This window comes from Thermobia domestica, chromosome 11, assembly GCF_964235325.1.
Source record: "Thermobia domestica chromosome 11, izTheDome1.hap1.1, whole genome shotgun sequence".
NCBI classification, from domain to species: domain Eukaryota; kingdom Metazoa; phylum Arthropoda; class Insecta; order Zygentoma; family Lepismatidae; genus Thermobia; species Thermobia domestica.
Genome location: NC_137464.1, coordinates 86,550,416 through 86,565,059, shown reverse-complemented (window position 1 = coordinate 86,565,059; position 14,644 = coordinate 86,550,416). Strand labels below are relative to the sequence as shown.

The 14,644-nt window shown below is 35.8% G+C and overlaps 1 protein-coding gene across 1 annotated transcript in view; it reads right to left on the bottom strand.

Annotated features, from left to right (window-relative positions):
* LOC145665201 (uncharacterized) overlaps nt 1–14,644 on the bottom strand; it is a 160,112-nt gene that overhangs the window by 15,209 nt on the left and 130,259 nt on the right. The window contains exon 13 of the mRNA XM_081732486.1: nt 6,039–6,067. Coding sequence (XP_081588612.1) covers nt 6,039–6,067 — 29 coding nt within the window. The remainder of the gene's footprint in view (nt 1–6,038; nt 6,068–14,644) is intronic.

Here is a 14,644-nt window from a genome sequence, read left to right as displayed (position 1 = left end):
CTGAGAAAAGAATGAAATTATGCTAAATTTGACCAATATGCTAGATTCAAAAGGCATGTGAATAATGCTAGATTCAGCACTAAGATGCAAGATGTGGCTTACTGCTAGATGTGTCAGTTCCTAAACAAACCCACCAAGAATACTTGGAATGGCCTGTTATATAATAAACGAAAGGACTTCTCCAGAAGAGAGATTTTGTAAAGGAAGAAAATAAAAAAGTCCCCTTTCTAGAACTTTTTTAGCTTTCCGTAAAAAATAGCTGTCCAAGCTTTCCATATCCAACCGAACAGAGTTGTAACTAAAGCATACTGTAGAATTGGTTAGTCTTGTCTTCAAGCTATAATCGATAGAAAATATATTCTACTTAGTATGTACGTTGTTCACATTTATAATTAATAACAAGCAACAAACGCAAATAACATATTTGCATACTCAATGATTATATATGAATAAAATAGATTTAAAATAAAAATAAATATTCAGATCTTGTATACCCTACTTGTTAATAACACGAAATAACCCACTTCTATATCACATATACAGATTTTTTTAAATAATGGAAACAGCAAAGGCCACATACCGTGCCATTGCATGTGGAGGGATATAATGTTGCATGGGCATACCGACCTTCCAATATTTGAACGTAGTACACTCACCGGTCAATATTGTTGTGACACTGTACTCCTTCTCCAAGTGTGTCTTTTAAAAGGTGCAATCGGTCTCAACTTATCCTTCATGATAATGCGCGTTCGCATCGAACAGTGCAGGTAAGAAAATTCTTGAAAGGAGGATATTCGGCGAATTGACTGAATTACCCATTCCCTCGACTTAAATCCCATCGGGCGCATTTGGGATGCTATGGGAAGACATCTTGTAACATGTCCAGATACACTAAGGACCATCCTGCAGTTGTCAACAGCGCTGGTGTAGGAATGGATTTCTATAACTCAACAACTCATTACCAACCTTGTAAGTAGCATGGGAACACAGTGCAGAGCGTGCATCACTGTCTGTGGTGATCACACAACCTTGTAAGGACCTCTTAATACCTTCTGTAATATCTGAGGAGACATCATGATTCGCAGTGGTTTCAGAGTTGACTTTGAATAAAAGTATCATTTTTTCTAAACATGTGTTTCTTTGTATTGCTTCCTGTATCTTACCTTCTATGTATGGTTCAAATTCCACCAATCTATGCCACTTCGGGCATACGTAAGTTACTTTCCCAAGTGACATAGCACGCGTAATTTACTTTTGTCCTAAGAGTTGCACAATAGTATATACCTAGGTACATACACTAGCCAGTGGTGCCCCCCCCCTCATGTCCATGACGCACCCCCCTCAATTGTCTATCCGTAGGTGTTCTGCCATGAAAAAAAATCTTTTCGATTAATTTTTACACCCTCTCAAACATATTTATATAGATTTTAACCCCCCAAATATTTCAATGACGCAGTTTCCGTCATAGTCCCCCCTTGTGGGCCCCCCTGCACTAGCAGAAGTGTCTTAGTTACGTGAGGAAGAATAAAGTTTAATGAATAAAATCCCAGAAATTTCAGTGCTATAGGAAATAACTTATTTTCTTCCTTAAAAACGGGAAAGCTGGAATACGTGTTTGTGTTTGCTTATAATCAATAATGCACGTCTCTGACTTAAGTCAATTCTCACATTCAACTTATAAGAACTGAAGTTGAATACAATTATGTGCTTATAAGAACTGAAGTTATAGTAGTATGGGAATTACTGTTTCTTATTTCATGAGCGAAGTGTTGGCATGGTGGATTTCACAACTCCAACTCAGGCCCCCAACTATAACATTAAAACAGAGGAGGGCAAGATAATTTTGGGCGGCTAACTCGAAATGAAATCTTTCAGTAGTACGTCACGTCCCACGATTATGCCCTGTAAGCTAAAGAAAACAGTGACGTTGAGAATGAATGAAATGGTGGAATGCATACAGCGATGGTGTAATACAGCTATCAAACGTAGGTTCAAATTCTGTTCATGCCAAAGTTAATTATTTTGCAAAGTGATTGTGAAGAATTGACTTATCATACTGGACAAGCAATACATAAGAATGTGGAAACAAACACCTGTATCACGATAGAGACGATTTACGAATGCTGGTTGGGAAAGGGCAATTGAATTACCACGACATTCCAAACACATCATTGATCTGCAGTATACACTTTTCGTGTTATCATTCTCAGAAAGAAATACTAAACCATTTGTTAAACAAAGTTTGGCTAAAGCAATCGGTAGTGTAGTGGTAACACGCCAGACTTCCAAATGGAAAATCTTGGTTTGATTCCTTATCAGGTAGTATGATTTTTTCGCATAAAATAATGGCTGCAGAGATTTATCTTCTGATGGAGAACTTACAAGGCATCACTGGCGATAGCTCGAATAAACAACGTGTGCGTTCTACATCATACACTGTAATGATAAGTATGTTTCATATTCATATTCGTCCCCCTTTCTCTCTTTCTTGGCGTTTCCCTATCCTGTCTTTGCATCTTTCACTTCTACCCCTCTCTCCCTCTCACAAACACTCGCACTTCATGTTCCAAAGTTAAAACGGAGCAGGAGACCGATATACCTGGTCTGGAGAATCTAATTAACTGTTAACTTAGGCGTTGTGTTTTTCGTGCTCTGGGGATAACATCTCCAGTCCTGTTCATCTCTGACAAAAATACTGTTTAAACGCAAGGGAATAAGTAAAATCTTTTTTTTTATCCTCTGGGTTATCGAGTCTCAGTCGAATTACCGGGTCACTACGGATTTGAATCCTCGACCCTGTTGTGGTCTATAACCTAAGCAACATCATCCGACTGACACGATGATTCATTTGAGCTCTAGCGTGTTCATTCTATCTGTGCAAATTACGTTATATCTGCATGAGAGGAAATCGATGTTGGATGTTCGGAACAGATAAATCTTCGGAAAAGACTAGAAAATGGTAACCTCTTTGGTTATTTGAAAACAAAATTCTATTTATACTAGTTCGACATAAAATTTGTTCCCATTCTATTCAATGTTTTTTTTTTTTCACGTTGTAATTTGAAACATGCTACATCTATGAGGAACATATACTTTTCCTTTCCAACATTTGTAACTTTTCATTGCGATACACTTTAGACTTTTAATATAGGGTATTTCTGATAGAAATTTAGCAGTAAAATAGAACTTATCTATTTTCTCTTTCTTTCTTTCTTTCTCTTTTCTTTTCGTATTTTTATTTTTTGTTCAGTTTGCATTAGTAGTCTGAAATGGAGGATATGAACAACGCTATCTACTGGGATTATTAGAAAGTATTTTGGAACAGTACGTGTAATGAACACTATCGAATTTGCAATCGAACCACGCGGAAACAAAGCATGTCTGTTAAACTTTTGACATTATCCTAGATGTGTCTCGGAGATCTACAGTTCTACTTGAAATTGAGTATGCTATCCATTATGAAAGGGACATAATGAATGTTTAAAGAATCCTCTATATATTCGAGTAGTTCTGAAAAATATGTAACAAGCACGCGTTATTTCTATATTACTGTTGGATTTCTGGAAACGGAACTTTATAATGTTAGGTTCTTTTCTTACTACGTTTGAATTCCACAGTTTTATCTGTTCTCCCCTTTCTTTTTCTTCCGGTCTCCTCTTCTCTCTCTCTGCCTCATTTCTGAATTTCTGTGTAATAGACATCCATTGGTTTCAGTTTTTGATTGTGTGTGTTTCAGTTTCTCCCTACATCAACTTATGAATCTTGTTTCGTCTCCATTTCGTTATTTCATTTTGCCGAAACTAATACATGTGTAGTTTGAAATAAGAATTGCGCTCATATTGTTAGCTAATTTTAGTATAGGAGAGAAGAAAGGAGGAGAGAGAGAGGAGGTCTGTTTTCCTGACACGATTATGGGATAAGAAGGTGTATATTGGGTGGCCTAACTGCACGGCGTTAGCTGTTGCAATTCTTTTGATGCGGAGTGTACAACCACGAGGAGTTCTTAAAAAGTGAGTATCTAGACTAGTGCTCCCATCCCTTTGTAAGTAGTTCCAATTTCTTAATGTTTTGAAATTTTTACTTGAGAGCATAAGTACGTAAGAGCATATTATCGGTGACTAGTGCCTGTGTGCTGCAGAACTACAACATTCATTGTATGTTCTAATACGAAATTTCATGTCAGCAATATTCCTGAGATTTCTACACCTTTAAAATGTGTATTTATTCATTGATTTATTAAACCACAAAGTGGATAGTGTAGCTTTGCAGTATACTAACACGATCCGCTACTTACAGTAATAATAATTATTATTATTACATCCTTCATCATCTGTTTTATATTACTTTTATTATTCAATTAATTCGCTAGTTGTGCTCCTTTTAGATAAGAATTCCAGAGATCATCAACCGTATCCTTACTTGCTTAAGAAGAGATAATTGTAGACCTGGTTTTATTTTTTAACATTCTTTTAAACAAGTTAAAAAATCTAAATTTGGGCGGCTTCATACTCGCCTGGCTTTCGGCAAATACAATTATATATATATATATATATATATATATATATATATATATATATATATATATATATATATATATATATATATATATATATATATATATATACTGTGTCCATTCAAAACTATTTATTGGACTCATTTATGAAAATAAACAACGTTGTTTATACAAAGACACGAAAATTCATGGTATGGAGGAGGAAAGCTGCTTAACAATTGAACAGATAATTAATGAATAGACAAGTAACGTCACGTTTTATTTGATGATACATTGCCTTAACTACGGATGTGTGAGTCTTTGTCAGCTATTGTATCGTTACTTCAAAGAACAGTTGTGTATGCTGTATTCATTCTGTCCTAATATGGGCTGATCTGTGACATGCGATATTACTGTTTTCATCCGCGTGAACCAGTTGAATAGTTTGAAGAACATACAAAGTCTTTCAAGTACAGAAGAGAAACTGTTAACTAAGCGTAGAAGCACGTGTTCAAGTGATTATTTTGAGAGAAGAGAGTTAATTCTCTGTGAAAAAAAGAGTTATTGCTCAGTGATCTGGCGAAGCAGTGCATCGCACTCTTGAAAGAAAGATAATCACAGTGGTGTAAATATTACACGGAAACACATTGATCGTCCATAAAAAATAACTTTTCTTAAGGAAAGATTCACGGGAAAAACAAGCAAATGGAATAGGCTTTAACCGCTCTAAAAGAAGCAATAGAACATGGAAGAGCCATTTCCAATTAGTTAGTACTCGTATTAAATGGGACTTTGACCCAGCGCCTTCAGATCTAAGGCCTTGGGATAGAGTTGCGTAAAAAAAATCTTCAAGCTGGAAACATTACAGAAAGATACTCCTGGGCCAAAAATAAATAAATAAATAAATAAATAAATAAAAACAAAATAAAGACTGGAACGATGAACAATGGAAGAGATCATTGTGGACCTACAAATCCAAGTTCCAACTTTTCAATGCTAGAAGTTTGTGTGTCGTCGTCTCAAAGAGCGCTTTCATCTCGACCGTGTAATACTTACGACAAAGCAGAGATAAGGTAGCGTCACTGATTGGGGATGCTTTACAGACTACCAAGTTTATAATTTAGTTTGAACTAATGGAATAATAAACAAAACTTGTTTCACAACGTTTAAGTGAGACATGGATTTCCATCAGGGACGCCGATTTGGAGCAGCAGCTTTATGCTACAACAGGATTATCACTCCAAACATTCTTCCAAGCTATGAAGCAATTATCTGCAATGCATAGAAGACGCTTACATCACCAACAAATGGAATAGTCCCCACAGTCATAGGATTTGTTACGCACCGAGCTTTTGTAAGATGAACTTCACAAGACAGTCCGTTATCAGCGAATACTGGAGGTCTTTGGAAGGCTCTTCAGAGCTACTGGAGTCACGTAGCTTCGCAGAAGAAGAATAAATTAATCAAACAAATGCCTGGATTTTTAAAACTTTTATCTTATATATGACCTTTATCTCATAGATTGTTTATCATTGCGTAACTTTACCTCCTGTTAATCGGTCACGGAACAGGTGGCTGAAGGTCACAAGGAAATACATAACATAATACAGAAACATAAAGAGGAATTTTTATTAGAACTAAAAGTTCCATTTACGTAATATAAACTTGAGCATTTCGGGAAAGGGATAGTCACAAACCCAAATTCTTTCTTGGATATGTTCTTGAGGCGTCAAATGCACACAATGTTAAAATATTCCTTCTTCATTTTGTTTCATATAACTTTCTAAGAATGAGATCGTAAAGTCTACGTATTGATTGGCTGATCTTAAATTTTTGTTTTTTCAGTTTAAATATTGTGAGAAAAGTTCGAAATCATAAGACACTTCTCCTCTTGAGAAAGTGCTACCTGTGAAGCTAAGTACAACCAAAACCCTTTCGAAAATATTGTAATGAAATAATAAATTGGCACTCTTTTTCAATAGCCATGTGAAGTCCACTAATAATGGCTACAAGTTTTCATAACAATTAGTGCAATATTATCTGACCAGCATAGCAGTGCAAATTTTGGCTGGGAGCGTTAGGAGAAAAGTGCCGTATTTCGTCCCCGTGCCTAATTTCGTCTCCCGGTTTATCTACGTTGATAAGAGCCTAGTGATGAGCGCAAGAGTCTTGGTCTTGCAGTTTTTGCAAGAGTCTTGCATGCAAGACCAAGACCAAGACCAAGACCAAGACGAGGAATCCCGATGCAAGACCAAGACCAAGACCAAGGGGTGCAAGACCAAGACCAAGACCAAGACCATACCTGCAAGACCAAGACCAAGACCAAGACTCTTGCGCAAGAGTCTTGCACAAGTACCGGCTCGGTGGTAGAGCAGTCACGTCTGGTTATACGGGTCCTGGTTGGATTCTAGCTTGCGCCATGGGAAATTTTTGGTGGGCAAACACCTTGTGCGTGGGTTTTCTCTTAGTTTTGATGTTTCCTCCTACTTTCTTCATTCCACCATTTCATTCATTTCTCATCATTACCGTCTCCCTTAGCCTCGATGCATAATGGTGGGACATTAAAATCAAATTTTTAACATAGATGAGGTTCAAGCCTGGAATGATATATGTCAGTTCACTTTGACGGAGCAACGTAGGGGAGGAGGAGGGAAAAGGGATATATATATATATATATATATATATATATATATAATACTTAATAACTCTTGAACCACCCGACCGAAGTCGATGTCGTTTTCAACATAGATGAGGATCGGACCTGAGATGATTTCTGTCATATCACTTTGACGTGAGGGCAGGGGGAGGGGAAAGATATTTAAAAATGATCGAAAATGACCGATATTAAAATGGAAACCATAGTTTTGGGGTCGCTAAGATAAACAGTGACACTTCCGATCCTGTTTAAATCAAAATTCAGCCCCATAGCTTGGCGGAGAGGAGCGGAGGTATATAAAAATGATCGAAAATGACGAATATTAGTGTCGAATCCATAGTTTTCGAGGTCGCTGAGTTGAATACTGACACTTCCGATACCGATTACGACCATAGTTTTTGAGGTCTCTGACACGAACAGTGACACTTGTGATGCCGTTTAAATCCAAATTCAGCCCCGCAACTTGGGGAGGAGGAGGAGAGTGAAACATAAAAATAATCGAAAATGACCGATATTAAAGAGCGCTTTACTAATAGTAAAAAAGTGATTGACTAACGAAGTATATTATTATTATTATTATTATTATTATTATTATTATTATTATTATTATTATTATTATTATTATTATTATTATTATTATTATTATTATTATTATTATTATAGTTTAACCCAACGAAGTGGGTACTTAATGCTAGTAATCCATATTCACAAGTGACACTTCAAATAACTTGGAGTTTGATGCCGTTATTTTGTATTTCTAATATAGGTAAACAATATTTATACAAATTGAGTTTACACAAAAGACATAGACAGTTGAGTCGTTTTCAGTTTTCACTCAAATTATTCTAAAATATTAAAAGGTTTGATTATAGTAATTATTATTTTAATTCTCTCTCTCTCTCTTTTGGTCAATATTGCTAAACATATCATCATCATCATAGCTATTCTGCCATTATTGGCAGGTTATTTGCTTCAAAAGACAAGGTTCGACGTTCGGCGGTCCTCAACTAGTATCTTTGTCTTGACGTAGCAATTTTCTGTTTTAATACCTTACTTCAACTAGTCTGCTTCGCTCCCTCCATCTCTTTCCTTCCACAATACTATCTAGCACGTCCCTCATAATACAGTTCCTCGTAAGCCAATATCCTAACCAGTTCCTCTTCCTCCTCTTAACAATATCTAAAATTCTTCTTTTTTGCTCCTAGTGCTAATATTTCTAACACCTTCTCATTCGTTTTCGTTCAACACAGCTAATTCTCTCCTTTCTTCTCCATGCCCATGTTTCGAAAGTCTGCAATTTTTTAATCGCTTTTGCGTAATGTGCCCCTTAGAGTACATATTGGAATCAGTAAAACAAAATCTCAATATTTAATTGGAAGTTTGTTTAATACAAGGATTAGCTAATCGTGGTTGAAAAGAAAAATCTGACGCCTTTAGAGTGTAAAAATTAATTTGCAATACATGGTATTTCAATAATCTGTGCCGTCTGATTTTCTTTCATGCGCCTCAGGGGTAGCCTTCCCAGTTTGGGAACCAGTGTAGTGTTGGATCTGTTAAAAAATATAAACACATTACGAAACATTGGGATTTAGGCATATCTTATAAGTAGTAAAGCGTGGGCACCCATTAAAAAAAAGATCATCACCTATTTGTACACTATCATCATACTTACACGACGTTAAATTATATTACATTTAGAAACATACATTGTATTTCCGTTACTACTGGTGCATTGTAGAGTTTACTATCCCTTATATCCATAGTAAAATTTACCTATGAAAAGCTTGAGATTTCTTAAATGCAAGACTTGCAAGACTCTTGCATGCAAGACCAAGACCAAGACCAAGACTGGGTGTGCAAGACCAAGACCAAGACCAAGTGTTCCAGTGCAAGACCAAGACCAAGACTGGATGTGCAAGACCAAGACCAAGACCAAGACCACCCCGGTCTTAGTCTTGGTCTTGCATTTGCTCATCACTATAAGAGCCCCATCCTCGGGGCACCTAACTGAAACTTCTGTAAAGGAGGAAATTGTTAGCTGGGTGTATCGGCGCGTGAAGTCGTTTTGTTTTGTAGTGATTATTATGTTGTTTAATAATTATCAGAAGCAAAAAAGTTTTGTTTTCCTGGTTGTGACAACACTTAGCATCAAAGGTGAATAAATGCACCACAATTTTCTGTCTAAAATAGTTTTTAATGTCTATTTTAAGATTAGAAATTTGTAATTGTTTGAAGCACGAGTACTATGAGCACTCGACGTCACATTGGAGAATAGGTGAATTCCTAATTTCGTCCCTTCAGGTATACCCAATTTTCATCCCCGGGACAAAATTTGGAACAAATGTTTCTTTCTCGTCTTGATGTAGATGTCAAAATAATGTAATCCGATTATTCGTTCCCCATCTAATTTTAGATGCCCTTGTCACTGGATCTCTTCACATGAAAAACGTCAGAAGAGATGAAAAGAAAAATATCTCTAGCTGTGTATCTACTGATATAAATAAACCTTTAGAAAGGAGCACGAAAAGAAGAATTCTTCTGGAAATTCTTGCAGAAAGTAACCGTAAAATATCTAGGCCTACTGAACCAAGCTCCTCTACGTTTTAAATTGAGCCTCAGTAGGGATCATATAGACCTAGGAAACAAGCAAATACTGTTCCTGTGAAGAGCAGGAAGCCGAGAAGATGACTAAGTGTTCCATCATCAAGTGAGGAAGAAGAAGATAAGAGGACGAGTATGGTAACTGTAACATTTGTGGGAAGTCCTCCACAGAAACGGGCAAAGTGGATACGGTGTAGACGGTGCTTTAAATGGTGTCACGAATTGTGTTCTTCTTCCCCATGTACGATGTATGCCTAGTTTAAATTCTTAAAGTGAAACCTCAATGCAATTTAGTGAAGCATAATATTTCGTTCTCTGAGAATTTCTTGTGTAGTGTTGTTTTTTTATGTATTTTTTGTGACATTGCAAGTAGCAGGCTATTACGAAGTGGAAATTATTTTCAAAGAAACTAGTGGGCCTGATTGCTATTTTTATAGGCGTAATATTTCATTTTCCGAGAATTTCTTAAGTATTAACGCTTATTTTTGTAAGCGACGTTCATGCGGCAAGGTATTACAAAGTGGACATTATTTTCAAAGAAACTTCTAGGCTTAATTTTCATTTTTATACGCATTATATTTCATTTACCGAGTATTTCTTACGTTTTGGCGTTTTTCTGTAGTACCCTTATAAATAAAGCAATTTGTACACTTAGAAATGAAACTCACACGCTCTTTTCTTTTTTTAAAAAAAAAAAAACGGGTACGAAATTAGGAACACTTTTTTAAATAAAGAAATCATACCTTTTATATTTTCCAGTAGTTCTTTTATTTAAATATTGTTTTTTAAAATCCAATACGGCATGTCTTAGCTAAGTATCCAAACTACAATAGTACGTTATTTCTAGGAGTCTAAACCTATTATTGTTTCAACAAGAGTAAAACAAAAAAAAAAAAAATGGGGAACGAAATTTGGGTACTTTCCCCTTATGTTGTGTATACGTGAGCTACTGGACGAGCGTGATGGACAGGGGAGTGAAAAGTTTCACTGGTGCAGTATACTCAACAGTTTTCAAAAGTGCAATTTAGATGTTATACCTACGTAAGTAGCCTCCTCCGTTTGGGATTAATAAAGAACGCCATAAATTATACTGCGTGAGCCAGACTCAATAAGGCAGTTTTCGATCATTAATATAACCAATCAATTCAACAACACGAGGAAAAATGAAGAAACACTTTTTGTTGTCCATAGATGGCATTATTATACCCTATGCTGGAAATGAGGCCAATGCTCTGTTTACTTACAGCTCATTAGGAAAACAACATAGCTGGAAGACGGTTGCTTATCGAGCAGCATGTAAAATGCGTGCGCCTTTTCTCTGTTACTAACAATGTATCAGAAGTCCAGTGTATGACGTTGAAATTGCTTCGACCGCCAGCAATCCACGTGGATACAATCGCTTGAATAAACAAGCAGATTGATGAAACTGAAAATGCTTTGAATCAAAAGCACCCTGGTTAACCGATAACTGTGCGAACTGCAGAGATATAAGCACGTGATGCTGCGGAACTGGCATCATCTCACAAGTCGAAGTCTACCTACCATTTGTCTGCCCTGCTTGACATTTCGATGACAATTTTACGTAAAAAAATTGGCAATATAACTTTCAAGAACTGTGGTGACAAAAAGATGGAGCCCCACTACACTGCATCAAAATTCTTCGGGCGTTCTTTCAAGAATCTTTTGATCAACGCTGGATTGACCTGTGCGCCAATACTATTGACAGTGAGTAATATCTGTGTGAAGTGATTGTTCAGGAGTTCAATAATGTTCCGGTGAGTATACGTAGGAAGATATATGAAAATGTTCCTGTGCGTCCGCAAAGCCTGTATTGACCTAAATGGTGCCCAGGTCAACCACTATGTTGAAAATCGATGACTTGTCTGTGTATGTGTGTGTTATTTCATTTTCGTAACTAACCTAATCATTGCACCATGCATTTGTAACATATGCATTGCAACATGCTAACTATTACATTTCTCAGTAAAAATAATCTATTCAAAACTGCCTAATTGAGTCTGGCCCAGGTGACTTCAGATACAGCTTTGAATTCTCAAATCTTCAAATACAATAAAATAATAATAATAATAATAATAATAATAATAATAACATCATATTTTCACAAGTTTATCTTTGTACGCTCATCCATTCTTATTTAAACAGTGTCGTTGTTGTGTTTCTGATTAACAGACATAACGCAAACTGTCTACATCTGCAGTATTAGAACCATTCACAAGCTATTGTTCATTTCATTAAATTTTCAGGCCGATATTCTGATCGGAGACGTATATTTTGCAGTGTTATGAATATTATATTGACTTTATAATTTCTCGTTTGTGTCAGTGTGTGTATGAACTAAAATGGCAGCTTTCAGTTCAAAGAGAAGATCGCATAGTGTTTATGGTTTTACGTTCATTGAAAAAATGTTATTCAACTGCCACAATGTGTTGTATGCTAGGCTGTCCTTAGCAATGATGATTTCTGCCCCGTCCAATTGGAATGAGATTTGTCAACTCTACATCCAGTTCTCAAAGACAGAACTCTACATCCAGTTCTCATTATGGAAAGAAACTTACTGAAACGTATTAAGTTTGACTCTTTTCGAACCTTTCACGAGCAAAATGAGAAGTTGGTGGAAGCTTCATATGAACTTTCTCTTCTAATATCCAAAGATTAAAAAAAAAAAGAAAAGAAAAAGAAAACTTCATACTGTTGGTGAGACTCTTATCGAACCTTGCATACGTAAGGCAACCACAATAATTGTACTTGGGAAGGAAAGCCAGCAAAAAAAAAAAAAAAAAAGAAAGAAAAAGAAAGAAAAAGAAAAAGAAAAAATGACAGAATATCACCTTCAGACAATAATGTGAAACATAGAATTAATGAAATGGCCTTAGATTTAAATGAGCAGGTGGTTGAAAAGGTTAAAAAAAAATCCATTTTTCTTTTAAATCCTTCAGTGTGGTGATTCCACGGACATATCTCACAGTCAGTGTTGTCATTTAATAGTGTACTGTCGGATCGTAAATGAAAAGACGTTAATGGAAGAAACATTGTTTTCGAAAAGTCTGGAAAGCTTCTGATGTTGTTTCTACTATTTTTTTTTAAATGATTAGTCTTGGGACAGAATTATAGACATATATACTAATGGAGTTTCATCAATGTTAAGTTTGCGGTCTGGATTTATAAAGCTGGAAAAGGACAGAAATCCTACCATTATTGGTTTGCGCTGCTTAATTCAGAGGCAAGCCTTAGTTGGAAAAATTTTACCAGAAACCCTGAAGCAGGCATTATCATTGAGTATAAAGTTATAAATTTTGTAAAAACAAGTAGGCCTACTCTGGTCTCTCTCTTTGAAGCTTTGTGTGACGACAATTGAACATAAAATTTTATTTTTTCATACCGAAATTCGTTGGCTGTCGAAAGGTAATATGATAAGTAGGCTATATGAGCTTAAGTCAGGTACGAAAACATTTCTCCTAAGTGCAGGAAAAGATGAAATTTTTACTTCTTTTGCTGATGACATATCGTATTTTCTCCCTCACATCTTGCTGAATTTTCTTCAAATATTAAATAATCTCAAACTCCAAGATAGAGGGTGAACGTACTAACTTCTAATGACGTGATAAGAGTTTTCACGGGAAAGATTCTATTACGAAAACGATTGAATTCTTCCACGCCTAACTTTTCATCGTTTCTTCGATTAAATGAACTTCTTAACAGTAGTGTGATTTAACCGTGTGGAGAACAATATCAACTCATACCTAGACTTTCAAGCGATATTTTCCTGATTTGTGTAAAGAAGACTGCCAGTGTAAATTAGCAAGAGTACCTTTCATCATTGGTGTGAATTTACTTGCATATGAAGTTTAGGAAAAAGCAATTGAATTGAAGTGCGATTCAGGTACCAAAGAACTGTTTCAGTCAGCATCTTTGGAAGAATTTTGTTTTTACCCAAGAGTAGCAAAAGAAGCTTGAAAATTCTTGTTCAGTTCTCGACAATTTGCCTCTCAGACTCAGGATTTTGGACGATGACCACAAAAATAAAATCAAAGTATGGCAATCGTTTGGAAATGGAAAGTGATCTCAGGTATGCTTTGCCAAAATTATCACCGAATATTAAGAAACTTGTGAAGGAACAGCAATGTCAACCATCACACTGAGCTTTTCCTTTACCCTTACTTGATAAGTTTCTGAACGCCATTGTATACACTGAAATAGCATTTTGTACTCACTTTTTGAAAATTTGGTTAAAAAATAATAATTTCCATTTAATTTTTAAGAAAATAGAAATCTTGAATAGAAATTGAGAAGACAAAATATCTAACATGTAACGTTTCGAAGTCCGCTATAGCTGAAGTGTTAATACTTATTTCAAGTTATGTTTTATTCATAATTTCAAGGTTTTATTTCTGTCATAGCTTGCGTTCCCCAGGTTGGGAGACACTGATACATAAAGATAAAGAGTAAATATGATAGTAACAGGATAAAAACATCTATACATTGGAAAATTGTTTTAATGATAGTGATTTTATAAAAACGAACACTATGTAATTCTTTCTTTATCTGTTTTACAGACACGCTCGTGTCATTTCCTTAGTGCAGTAAGAAGTTATAGCAGCGTTTCCCAACCGGTGTGCCACGGCACACTGGTGTGTCGTGAATGGGCCGCTGGTGTGCCGCGAGGAATCGAAACAAAATTATTAATTTTATAGCAATCAAATTGCAAAACGCAAGAAAAATTATTTGTATTTCACATTACTATGAACCTCTACTTCGAATCTACAATTTTAAGTTTCATACCGGGTTACTGTTCTGTACATTTCTTGTTATGACTATTATCGCTTCTTTATTGTTGCATACTATTTCGTAACTTGAAAATTTAAAATATCATTCAA